Genomic DNA, 14,882 nt, shown 5'->3' on the forward strand with positions numbered 1-14,882 from the left:
AGTAGTAGTGCTTTGTGTAGTGGTAGTACCTGTAGTATTAGTAGTAGTGCTTTGTGTAGTGGTAGTACCTGTAGTATTAGTAGTAGTGCTTTGTGTAGTGGTAGTACTTGTAGTATTAGTAGTAGTGCTTTGTGTAGTGGTAGTACCTGTAATAGTAGTAGTGCTTTGTGTAGTGGTAGTACCTGTAGTATTAGTAGTAGTGCTTTGTGTAGTGGTAGTACCTGTAGTATTAGTTGTATTGCTTTGTGTAGTGGTAGTACCTGTAGTATTAGTTGTATTGCTTTGTGTAGTGGTAGTACTTGTAGTATTAGTAGTGCTTTGTGTAGTGGTAGTACTTGTAGTATTAGTAGTAGTGCTTTGTGTAGTGGTAGTACCTGTAATAGTAGTAGAAGTAGTAGTGCTTTGTGTAGTGGTAGTCCTTGTAGTATTAGTAGTAGTGCTTTGTGTAGTGGTAGTCCTTGTAGTATTAGTAGTGCTTTGTGTAATGGTAGTACCTGTAGTATTAGAAGTGCTTTGTGTAATGGTAGTACCTGTAGTATTAGTAGTGCTTTGTATAGTGGTAGTACCTGTGGTATTAGTTGTATTGCTTTGTGTAGTGGTAGTACTTGTAGTATTAGTAGTAGTGCTTTGTGTAATGGTAGTACCGGTAGTATTAGTAGTGCTTTGTGTAGTGGTAGTACCTGTAGTATTAGTAGTGCTTTGTGTAGTGGTAGTACCTGTAGTATTAGTAGTAGTGCTTTGTGTAGTGGTGGTACCTGTAGTATTAGTTGTAGTGCTTTGTGTAGTGTAGTACTTGTAATATTAGTAGTAGTGCTTTGTGTAGTGGTAGTCCTTGTAGTAGTAGTAGTAGTAGTGCTTTGTGTAGTGGTAGTCCTTGTAGTATTAGTAGTAGTGCTTTGTGTAATGGTAGTACCTGTAGTATTAGTAGTGCTTTGTGTAGTGGTAGTACCTGTGGTATTAGTTGTATTGCTTTGTGTAGTGGTAGTACTTGTAGTATTAGTAGTAGTGCTTTGTGTAATAGTAGTACCTGTAGTATTAGTAGTGCTTTGTGTAGTGGTAGTACCTGTAGTATTAGTAGTGCTTTGTGTAGTGGTAGTACCTGTGGTATTAGTTGTATTGCTTTGTGTAGTGGTAGTACTTGTAGTATTAGTAGTAGTGCTTTGTGTAGTGGTAGTACCTGTAGTATTAGTAGTAGTGCTTTGTGTAGTGGTGGTACCTGTAGTATTAGTTGTAGTGCTTTGTGTAGTGGTAGTCCTTGTAGTATTAGTAGTAGTGCTTTGTGTAGTGATGGTACCTGTAGTATTAGTTGTAGTGCTTTGTGTAGTGGTAGTCCTTGTAGTATTAGTAGTAGTGCTTTGTGTAGTGGTGGTACCTGTAGTATTAGTAGTAGTGCTTTGTGTAGTGGTAGTCCTTGTAGTATTAGTAGTAGTGCTTTGTGTAGTGTAGTACTTGTAATATTAGTAGTAGTGCTTTGTGTAGTGGTAGTCCTTGTAGTATTAGTAGTAGTGCTTTGTGTAGTGGTGGTACCTGTAGTATTAGTAGTAGTGCTTTGTGTAGTGGTAGTCCTTGTAGTATTAGTAGTAGTGCTTTGTGTAACGGTAGTATTAGTAGTGCTTTGTGTAGTGGTAGTACCTGTGGTATTAGTTGTATTGCTTTGTGTAGTGGTAGTACTTGTAGTATTAGTAGTGCTTTGTGTAATGGTAGTACCTGTAGTATTAGTAGTGCTTTGTGTAGTGGTAGTACCTGTGGTATTAGTTGTATTGCTTTGTGTAGTGGTAGTACTTGTAGTATTAGTAGTAGTGCTTTGTGTAGTGGTAGTACCTGTAGTATTAGTAGTAGTGCTTTGTGTAGTGGTGGTACCTGTAGTATTAGTTGTAGTGCTTTGTGTAGTGTAGTACTTGTAGTATTAGTAGCAGTGCTTTGTGTAGTGGTAGTACCTGTAGTATTAGTTGTGCTTCGTGTAGTGGTAGTACCTGTAATAGTAGTAGTAGTGCTTTGTGTAGTGGTAGTACCTGTAGTATTAGTAGTGCTTTGTGTAGTGGTAGTACCTGTAGTATTAGTAGTGCTTTGTGTAGTGGTAGTACCTGTAGTATTAGTTGTATTGCTCTGTGTAGTGGTAGTACCTGTAGTATTAGTAGTAGTGCTTTGTGTAGTGGTAGTACCTGTAGTATTAGTTGTGCTTTGTGTAGTTGTAGTATTAGTAGTAGTGCTTTGTGTAGTGGTAGTACCTGTAGTATTAGTAGTAGTGCTTTGTGTAGTGGTGGTACCTGTAGTATTAGTTGTAGTGCTTTGTGTAGTGTAGTACTTGTAGTATTAGTAGCAGTGCTTTGTGTAGTGGTAGTACCTGTAGTATTAGTTGTGCTTCGTGTAGTGGTAGTACCTGTAATAGTAGTAGTAGTGCTTCGTGTAGTGGTAGTACCTGTAATAGTAGTAGTAGTGCTTTGTGTAGTGGTAGTACCTGTAGTATTAGTAGTGCTTTGTGTAGTGGTAGTACCTGTAGTATTAGTTGTATTGCTCTGTGTAGTGGTAGTACCTGTAGTATTAGTAGTAGTGCTTTGTGTAGTGGTAGTACCTGTAGTATTAGTTGTGCTTTGTGTAGTTGTAGTATTAGTAGTAGTGCTTTGTGTAGTGGTAGTACCTGTAGTAGTGCTTTGTGTAGTGGTAGTACCTGTAGTATTAGTTGTATTGCTTTGTGTAGTGGTAGTACCTGTAGTATTAGTAGTAGTGCTTTGTGTAGTGGTAGTACCTGTAGTATTAGTAGTAGTGCTTTGTGTAGTGGTAGTACCTGTAGTATTAGTAGTAGTGCTTTGTGTAGTGGTAGTACCTGTAGTATTAGTAGTAGTGCTTTGTGTAGTGGTAGTACTTGTAGTAGTAGTAGTTGTAGTGCTTTGTGTAGTGGTAGTACCTGTAGTAGTAGTAGTAGTAGTAGTAGTACTTTGGGTAGTGGTAGTACCTGTAGTAGTAGTAGTGTTTTGTGTAGTGGTAGTACCTGTAGTATTAGTTGTATTGCTTTGTGTAGTGGTAGTATCTGTAGTATTAGCAGTGTTTTGTGTAGTGGTAGTACTTGTAGTATTAGTAGTAGTGCTTTGTGTAGTTGTACCTGTAGTATTAGTAGTAGTGCTTTGTGTAGTGGTAGTACTTGTAGTAGTAGTAGTAGTTGTAGTGCTTTGTGTAGTGGTAGTACCTGTAGTAGTAGTAGTAGTACTTTGGGTAGTGGTAGTACCTGTAGTAGTAGTAGTAGTGTTTTGTGTAGTGGTAGTACTTGTAGTATTAGTAGTAGTGCTTTGTGTAGTTGTACCTGTAGTATTAGTAGTAGTGCTTTGTGTAGTGGTAGTACTTGTAGTAGTAGTAGTAGTTGTAGTGCTTTGTGTAGTGGTAGTACCTGTAGTAGTAGTAGTAGTACTTTGGGTAGTGGTAGTACCTGTAGTAGTAGTAGTAGTGTTTTGTGTAGTGGTAGTACCTGTAGTATTAGTTGTATTGCTTTGTGTAGTGGTAGTATCTGTAGTATTAGCAGTGTTTTGTGTAGTGGTAGTACTTGTAGTATTAGTAGTGCTTTGTGTAGTGGTAGTACCTGTAGTATTAGTAGTAGTGCTTTGTGTAGTTGTAGTACCTGTAGTATTAGTAGTAGTGCTTTGTGTAGTGGTAGTACTTGTAGTAGTAGTAGTAGTAGTAGTAGTGCTTTGTGTAGTGGTAGTACCTGTAATAGTAGTAGTAGTGCTTTGTGTAGTGGTAGTACCTGTAGTATTAGTAGTGCTTTGTGTAGTGGTAGTGCTTTGTGTAGTGGTAGTACTAGTAGTGCTTTGTGTAGTGGTAGTACCTGTAGTATTAGTAGTGCTTTGTGTAGTGGTAGTACCTGTAGTATTAGTAGTAGTGCTTTGTGTAGTTGTAGTACCTGTAGTATTAGTAGTAGTGCTTTGTGTAGTGGTAGTACCTGTAGTATTAGTAGTAGTGCTTTGTGTAGTGGTAGTACCTGTAGTATTAGTTGTATTGCTTTGTGTAGTGGTAGTACCTGTAGTATTAGTAGTGCTTTGTGTAGTGGTAGTACCTGTAGTATTAGTAGTGCTTTGTGTAGTGGTAGTACTTGTAGTATTAGTAGTGCTTTGTGTAGTGGTAGTACTTGTAGTATTAGTAATGCTTTGTGTAGTGGTAGTGCTTTGTGTAGTGGTAGTACCTGTAGTATTAGTAGTAGTGCTTAGTTTGTTGTAGTATTGGAAATAATACTTATATGAATCAATTTAATTTTGCCAGAATTCGAAATTGCAGAACAATGTAGATACTTGTGGTGGTCTCACATCTGCCCATCCAGCTCCACCAGGCTCATAATTTACACCATGTTGTACATTTCCAGTAATGGAAAAATGCTCCTAAATCATTGGAGGCGCGCACCCTTATGTAATCAGGGTGTTTACTCCAGTGCTGCCTGCATTAAGACGCAGTCACTAGTAGTGGTATGTATTGCACTTGTAGTAGTTTTTGTAGTGATGATTCCTGTAGCTTTATATTTAGCAGTAGTATTACTGTAGTAATAGGAATTGTTTGCCATGTGTTGTAGTGGTATCGTGAGCGTGTAGCATTATTTTTGTAGCAGTAGTTGTTGTATTTGTAGTTGTGTAGTGCTGGTACTTTTATGTGAACTGTTACGGTCTGTAGCAGTATTATTTTTAGCTGCGGTATTACCAATGGTATTTGCCATGTTTTGTAGGGTTTGTGTTTCCAGCAGGAATTTTTGTAGTATTATTATTTTTGCATTTAGCATTAATTGTAGTATTAAAAATATCACGTGCAGGGGTATTTAGTGTATTTTTCGGAGTAGTTTTGTAATGCTGGTACCTGTATTTGTGGCATTACTGTCTGTTTTTAGCATTAGAATTAGTATTTTCAGTTATTTTTAGATGTAGTATTTGTCTGTTGACACCAGGACCGATATCAATGACCGTTATATTACTCATAGATCCTACAGACACCAGGACCGATATCAATGACTGTTATATTACTCATAGATCCTACAGACACCAGGACCGATATCAATGACTGATATTACTCATAGATCCTACAGACACCAGGGCCGATATCAATGACTGATATTACTCATAGATCCTACAGACACCAGGACCGATATCAATGACCGTTATATTACTCATAGATCCTACAGACACCAGGGCCGATATCAATGACTGATATTACTCATAGATCCTACAGACACCAGGACCGATATCAATGACCGTTATATTACTCATAGATCCTACAGACACCAGGGCTGATATCAATGACCGTTATATTACTCATAGATCCTACAGACACCAGGACCGATATCAATGACCGTTATATTACTCATAGATCCTACAGACACCAGGACCGATATCAATGACCGTTATATTACTCATAGATCCTACAGACACCAGGGCCGATATCAATGACTGATAATACTCATAGATCCTACAGACACCAGGACCGATATCAATGACTGATATTACTCATAGATCCTACAGACACCAGGGCTGATATCAATGACTGATATTACTCAAAGATCCTACAGACACCAGGACCGATATCAATGACTGATAATACTCATAGATCCTACAGACACCAGGGCTGATATCAATGACTGATATTACTCATAGATCCTACAGACACCAGGACCGATATCAATGACTGATAATACTCATAGATCCTACAGACACCAGGACCGATATCAATGACTGATAATACTCATAGATCCTACAGACACCAGGGCTGATATCAATGACTGATATTACTCATAGATCCTACAGACACCAGGACCGATATCAATGACTGATATATTACTCATAGATCCTACAGACACCAGGACCGATATCAATGACTGATATTACTCATAGATCCTACAGACACCAGGACCGATATCAATGACTGATATTACTCATAGATCCTACAGACACCAGGACCGATATCAATGACTGATATTACTCATAGATCCTACAGACACCAGGGCCGATATCAATGACTGATATTACTCATAGATCCTACAGACACCAGGACCGATATCAATGACTGATAATACTCATAGATCCTACAGACACCAGGGCTGATATCAATGACTGATATTACTCATAGATCCTACAGACACCAGGACCGATATCAATGACTGATATATTACTCATAGATCCTACAGACACCAGGACCGATATCAATGACTGATATTACTCATAGATCCTACAGACACCAGGACCGATATCAATGACTGATAATACTCATAGATCCTACAGACACCAGGGCTGATATCAATGACTGATATTACTCATAGATCCTACAGACACCAGGACCGATATCAATGACTGATAATACTCATAGATCCTACAGACACCAGGGCTGATATCAATGACTGATAATACTCATAGATCCTACAGACACCAGGGCCGATATCAATGACTGATAATACTCATAGATCCTACAGACACCAGGACCGATATCAATGACTGATATATTACTCATAGATCCTACAGACACCAGGACCGATATCAATGACTGATATTACTCATAGATCCTACAGACACCAGGACCGATATCAATGACTGATATTACTCATAGATCCTACAGACACCAGGGCTGATATCAATGACTGATATTACTCATAGATCCTACAGACACCAGGGCTGATATCAATGACTGATAATACTCATAGATCCTACAGACACCAGGGCTGATATCAATGACTGATAATACTCATAGATCCTACAGACACCAGGGCCGATATCAATGACTGATAATACTCATAGATCCTACAGACACCAGGACCGATATCAATGACTGATATTACTCATAGATCCTACAGACACCAGGGCTGATATCAATGACTGATATTACTCATAGATCCTACAGACACCAGGACCGATATCAATGACCGTTATATTACTCATAGATCCTACAGACACCAGGGCTGATATCAATGACCGTTATATTACTCATAGATCCTACAGACACCAGGACCGATATCAATGACTGATATTACTCATAGATCCTACAGACACCAGGGCCGATATCAATGACTGATAATACTCATAGATCCTACAGACACCAGGGCCGATATCAATGACCGTTATATTACTCATAGATCCTACAGACACCAGGGCCGATATCAATGACTGATAATACTCATAGATCCTACAGACACCAGGGCCGATATCAATGACCGTTATATTACTCATAGATCCTACAGACACCAGGGCCGATATCAATGACTGATATTACTCATAGATCCTACAGACACCAGGACCGATATCAATGACTGATATTACTCATAGATCCTACAGACACCAGGGCTGATATCAATGACTGATATTACTCATAGATCCTACAGACACCAGGACCGATATCAATGACCGTTATATTACTCATAGATCCTACAGACACCAGGGCCGATATCAATGACCGTTATATTACTCATAGATCCTACAGACACCAGGGCTGATATCAATGACTGATAATACTCATAGATCCTACAGACACCAGGGCCGATATCAATGACCGTTATATTACTCATAGATCCTACAGACACCAGGACCGATATCAATGACTGATATTACTCATAGATCCTACAGACACCAGGACCGATATCAATGACTGATAATACTCATAGATCCTACAGACACCAGGACCGATATCAATGACTGATATATTACTCATAGATCCTACAGACACCAGGACCGATATCAATGACTGATATTACTCATAGATCCTACAGACACCAGGACCGATATCAATGACTGATAATACTCATAGATCCTACAGACACCAGGGCTGATATCAATGACTGATATTACTCATAGATCCTACAGACACCAGGACCGATATCAATGACTGATAATACTCATAGATCCTACAGACACCAGGGCTGATATCAATGACTGATAATACTCATAGATCCTACAGACACCAGGGCCGATATCAATGACTGATAATACTCATAGATCCTACAGACACCAGGACCGATATCAATGACTGATATATTACTCATAGATCCTACAGACACCAGGACCGATATCAATGACTGATATTACTCATAGATCCTACAGACACCAGGACCGATATCAATGACTGATATTACTCATAGATCCTACAGACACCAGGGCTGATATCAATGACTGATATTACTCATAGATCCTACAGACACCAGGGCTGATATCAATGACTGATAATACTCATAGATCCTACAGACACCAGGGCTGATATCAATGACTGATAATACTCATAGATCCTACAGACACCAGGGCCGATATCAATGACTGATAATACTCATAGATCCTACAGACACCAGGGCTGATATCAATGACTGATATTACTCATAGATCCTACAGACACCAGGACCGATATCAATGACTGATATTACTCATAGATCCTACAGACACCAGGGCTGATATCAATGACTGATATTACTCATAGATCCTACAGACACCAGGACCGATATCAATGACCGTTATATTACTCATAGATCCTACAGACACCAGGGCTGATATCAATGACCGTTATATTACTCATAGATCCTACAGACACCAGGACCGATATCAATGACTGATATTACTCATAGATCCTACAGACACCAGGGCCGATATCAATGACTGATAATACTCATAGATCCTACAGACACCAGGGCCGATATCAATGACCGTTATATTACTCATAGATCCTACAGACACCAGGGCCGATATCAATGACTGATAATACTCATAGATCCTACAGACACCAGGGCCGATATCAATGACCGTTATATTACTCATAGATCCTACAGACACCAGGGCCGATATCAATGACTGATATTACTCATAGATCCTACAGACACCAGGACCGATATCAATGACTGATATTACTCATAGATCCTACAGACACCAGGGCTGATATCAATGACTGATATTACTCATAGATCCTACAGACACCAGGACCGATATCAATGACCGTTATATTACTCATAGATCCTACAGACACCAGGGCCGATATCAATGACCGTTATATTACTCATAGATCCTACAGACACCAGGGCTGATATCAATGACTGATAATACTCATAGATCCTACAGACACCAGGGCCGATATCAATGACCGTTATATTACTCATAGATCCTACAGACACCAGGACCGATATCAATGACTGATATTACTCATAGATCCTACAGACACCAGGGCCGATATCAATGACTGATAATACTCATAGATCCTACAGACACCAGGGCCGATATCAATGACCGTTATATTACTCATAGATCCTACAGACACCAGGGCCGATATCAATGACTGATAATACTCATAGATCCTACAGACACCAGGGCTGATATCAATGACTGATATTACTCATAGATCCTACAGACACCAGGACCGATATCAATGACTGATATTACTCATAGATCCTACAGACACCAGGGCTGATATCAATGACTGATATTACTCATAGATCCTACAGACACCAGGACCGATATCAATGACCGTTATATTACTCATAGATCCTACAGACACCAGGGCCGATATCAATGACCGTTATATTACTCATAGATCCTACAGACACCAGGGCCGATATCAATGACTGTTATATTACTCATAGATCCTACAGACACCAGGGCCGATATCAATGACTGTTATATTACTCATAGATCCTACAGACACCAGGGCCGATATCAATGACTGATATTACTCATAGATCCTACAGACACCAGGGCCGATATCAATGACCGTTATATTACTCATAGATCCTACAGACACCAGGGCCGATATCAATGACCGTTATATTACTCATAGATCCTACAGACACCAGGACCGATATCAATGACTGATATTACTCATAGATCCTACAGACACCAGGGCCGATATCAATGACTGATAATACTCATAGATCCTACAGACACCAGGGCCGATATCAATGACCGTTATATTACTCATAGATCCTACAGACACCAGGGCCGATATCAATGACTGTTATATTACTCATAGATCCTACAGACACCAGGGCCGATATCAATGACTGTTATATTACTCATAGATCCTACAGACACCAGGGCCGATATCAATGACTGATATTACTCATAGATCCTACAGACACCAGGGCCGATATCAATGACCGTTATATTACTCATAGATCCTACAGACACCAGGGCCGATATCAATGACCGTTATATTACTCATAGATCCTACAGACACCAGGACCGATATCAATGACTGATATTACTCATAGATCCTACAGACACCAGGGCCGATATCAATGACTGATATTACTCATAGATCCTACAGACACCAGGACCGATATCAATGACCGTTATATTACTCATAGATCCTACAGACACCAGGACCGATATCAATGACTGATATTACTCATAGATCCTACAGACACCAGGACCGATATCAATGACCGTTATATTACTCATAGATCCTACAGACACCAGGACCGATATCAATGACTGATATTACTCATAGATCCTACAGACACCAGGACCGATATCAATGACCGTTATATTACTCATAGATCCTACAGACACCAGGACCGATATCAATGACTGATATTACTCATAGATCCTACAGACACCAGGACCGATATCAATGACTGATAATACTCATAGATCCTACAGACACCAGGACCGATATCAATGACCGTTATATTACTCATAGATCCTACAGACACCAGGACCGATATCAATGACTGATATTACTCATAGATCCTACAGACACCAGGGCCGATATCAATGACCGTTATATTACTCATAGATCCTACAGACACCAGGACCGATATCAATGACTGATAATACTCATAGATCCTACAGACACCAGGACCGATATCAATGACCGTTATGTTACTCATAGATCCTACAGACACCAGGACCGATATCAATGACTGATATTACTCATAGATCCTACAGACACCAGGACCGATATCAATGACTGATAATACTCATAGATCCTACAGACACCAGGACCGATATCAATGACCGTTATGTTACTCATAGATCCTACAGACACCAGGACCGATATCAATGACTGATAATACTCATAGATCCTACAGACACCAGGACCGATATCAATGACTGTTATATTACTCATAGATCCTACAGACACCAGGACCGATATCAATGACTGTTATATTACTAATAGACCCTACAGACACCAGGACCGATATCAATGACTGATATTACTCATAGATCCTACAGACACCAGGACCGATATCAATGACTGTTATATTACTCATAGATCCTACAGACACCAGGGCTGATATCAATGACCATTATATTACTCATAGATCCTACAGACACCAGGGCCGATATCAATGACTGATAATACTCATAGATCCTACAGACACCAGGACCGATATCAATGACTGATATTACTCATAGATCCTACAGACACCAGGGCCGATATCAATGACTGATAATACTCATAGATCCTACAGACACCAGGACCGATATCAATGACCGTTATGTTACTCATAGATCCTACAGACACCAGGACCGATATCAATGACTGATAATACTCATAGATCCTACAGACACCAGGACCGATATCAATGACTGTTATATTACTCATAGATCCTACAGACACCAGGACCGATATCAATGACCGTTATATTACTCATAGATCCTACAGACACCAGGGCCGATATCAATGACTGTTATATTACTCATAGATCCTACAGACACCAGGACCGATATCAATGATTGATATTACTCATAGATCCTACAGACACCAGGACCGATATCAATGACCGTTATATTACTCATAGATCCTACAGACACCAGGGCCGATATCAATGACTGTTATATTACTCATAGATCCTACAGACACCAGGACCGATATCAATGACCGTTATATTACTCATAGATCCTACAGACACCAGGGCCGATATCAATGACTGTTATATTACTCATAGATCCTACAGACACCAGGACCGATATCAATGATTGATATTACTCATAGATCCTACAGACACCAGGACCGATATCAATGACCGTTATATTAATCATAGATCCTACAGACACCAGGACCGATATCAATGACCGTTATATTACTCATAGATCCTACAGACACCAGGACCGATATCAATGACTGATATTACTCATAGATCCTACAGACACCAGGACCGATATCAATGACCGTTATATTACTCATAGATCCTACAGACACCAGGTCCGATATCAATGATTGATATTACTCATAGATCCTACCGACACCAGGACCGATATCAATGACCGTTATATTAATCATAGATCCTACAGACACCAGGGCCGATATCAATGACTGATATTATTCAAAGATCCTACAGACACCAGGACCGATATCAATGACCGTTATATTACTCATAGATCCTACAGACACCAGGGCCGATATCAATGATTGATATTACTCATAGATCCTACAGACACCAGGGCTGATATCAATGACCGTTATATTACTCATAGATCCTACAGACACCAGGGCCGATATCAATGACCGTTATATTACTCATAGATCCTACAGACACCAGGACCGATATCAATGATTGATATTACTCATAGATCCTACAGACACCAGGGCTGATATCAATGACCGTTATATTACTCATAGATCCTACAGACACCAGGGCCGATATCAATGACTGTTATATTACTCATAGATCCTACAGACACCAGGACCGATATCAATGATTGATATTACTCATAGATCCTACAGACACCAGGACCGATATCAATGACCGTTATATTACTCATAGATCCTACAGACACCAGGACCGATATCAATGACCGTTATATTAATCATAGATCCTACAGACACCAGGGCCGATATCAATGACCGTTATATTACTCATAGATCCTACAGACACCAGGACCGATATCAATGATTGATATTACTCATAGATCCTACAGACACCAGGACCGATATCAATGACCGTTATATTACTCATAGATCCTACAGACACCAGGACCGATATCAATGACCGTTATATTAATCATAGATCCTACAGACACCAGGGCCGATATCAATGACCGTTATATTACTCATAGATCCTACAGACACCAGGGCCGATATCAATGACTGTTATATTACTCATAGATCCTACAGACACCAGGACCGATATCAATGACCGTTATATTACTCATAGATCCTACAGACACCAGGACCGATATCAATGACCGTTATATTAATCATAGATCCTACAGACACCAGGGCCGATATCAATGACTGATATTATTCAAAGATCCTACAGACACCAGGACCGATATCAATGACCGTTATATTACTCATAGATCCTACAGACACCAGGGCCGATATCAATGACCGTTATATTACTCATAGATCCTACAGACACCAGGACCGATATCAATGACCGTTATATTACTCATAGATCCTACAGACACCAGGGCCGATATCAATGACCGTTATATTACTCATAGATCCTACAGACACCAGGGCTGATATCAATGACTGATATTACTCATAGATCCTACAGACACCAGGGCTGATATCAATGACTGATATTATTCAAAGATCCTACAGACACCAGGGCCGATATCAATGACCGTTATATTACTCATAGATCCTACAGACACCAGGGCCGATATCAATGACCGTTATATTACTCATAGATCCTACAGACACCAGGGCTGATATCAATGACTGATATTACTCATAGATCCTACAGACACCAGGGCTGATATCAATGACTGATATTATTCAAAGATCCTACAGACACCAGGGCCGATATCAATGACCGTTATATTACTCATAGATCCTACAGACACCAGGGCCGATATCAATGACCGTTATATTACTCATAGATCCTACAGACACCAGGACCGATATCAATGATTGATATTACTCATAGATCCTACAGACACCAGGGCCGATATCAATGACCGTTATATTACTCATAGATCCTACAGACACCAGGGCCGATATCAATGACTGATAATACTCATAGATCCTACAGACACCAGGGCTGAATATAAGAGAACGAAAGGCCAGCAGTCAAAATGTCATATAAAATGCAATATTTTATTAATAATATATGTAATATAATAAGACATAGGTACATGAAAGAGGGGGGGGAAGGACACACAAATGGCTGAAAAGAGGGCCTAGTATGGCACCCTCATCTCCCAGGAATACAATCCCATGTGGTCAAACCGCAAGACAATACATAGAAGAGTCATATATAATTAAGTAATTGTAATATATATCTACATACTGAACCGAGACTCAAAGAGCTCACTGTTAATAAAGGTATCTAGAACAAATGTTCATAATGACTAGACCTACAAGGGGTCTGTAGTATTACCTGGACAGAGTGGGGGTAAACCATGCAGCGGCCGGACCCCGACGCGCGTTTCGGAGCGTACTACTCCTTCCTCAGGGGGCGTGGCTGGCAACGTCACTGTGTGATGTTTATATCGTGCCAGAACAAAGACTATTGGATGCGCCGCCTGGCTGTCATGTCCGAGGCAGCGCCCCCTCCGGATGAAACGGAAACACGCGGGCCCCACGTGATCCGAGACGTCAGAGAGAGGGAACAGCCATCGGGCCGACCAGTCGGCGTTTGCGCATGACAGGAAGTGCAATATCCGCCATTTTGGAAAAGGGAATATAGAAGGGGATGGGTACAAAATAACTATACAAAACATATAATAGAACATAATTATGAAACAAATATCAAAGGACACATATGCGGAAGTGTTCATAGTCAAAACTCGGACTGGTCCACAAAACGTGGAGAGGATAACACTTTACATCTAAGTCGATGTGTAACAATATAAAGACACCATATAGCAACCACATGTAACGTTATATAACAGTACCAGTAAGATAATTTAGACATAATAATACCCAAAATGTGTACTGAATATAGTGCACCTGTATAATTATTTAATGGTGTATATATATATACAGTGCCTACAAGT

The 14,882-nt window shown here is 39.9% G+C and overlaps 2 protein-coding genes across 3 annotated transcripts in view; both read left to right on the forward strand.

Annotated features, from left to right (window-relative positions):
- Positions 1-14,882, forward strand: part of ZFAND3 (zinc finger AN1-type containing 3) — a 239,952-nt gene that overhangs the window by 41,776 nt on the left and 183,294 nt on the right. The gene's annotated exons all lie outside the window — the stretch shown is intronic.
- LOC141059995 (uncharacterized) overlaps positions 1-14,882 on the forward strand; it is a 55,577-nt gene that overhangs the window by 899 nt on the left and 39,796 nt on the right. The window contains exon 2 of the mRNA XM_073556228.1: positions 2,816-3,810. Within this exon, the coding sequence (XP_073412329.1) occupies positions 2,816-3,810 (995 nt within the window). The remainder of the gene's footprint in view (positions 1-2,815; positions 3,811-14,882) is intronic.

The sequence above is a fragment of the Dendrobates tinctorius genome, unplaced genomic scaffold, assembly GCF_039654945.1.
Source record: "Dendrobates tinctorius isolate UK_male_01 unplaced genomic scaffold, ASM3965494v1 ptg000232l, whole genome shotgun sequence".
In the NCBI taxonomy this organism is placed as follows: Eukaryota; Metazoa; Chordata; class Amphibia; order Anura; family Dendrobatidae; genus Dendrobates; species Dendrobates tinctorius.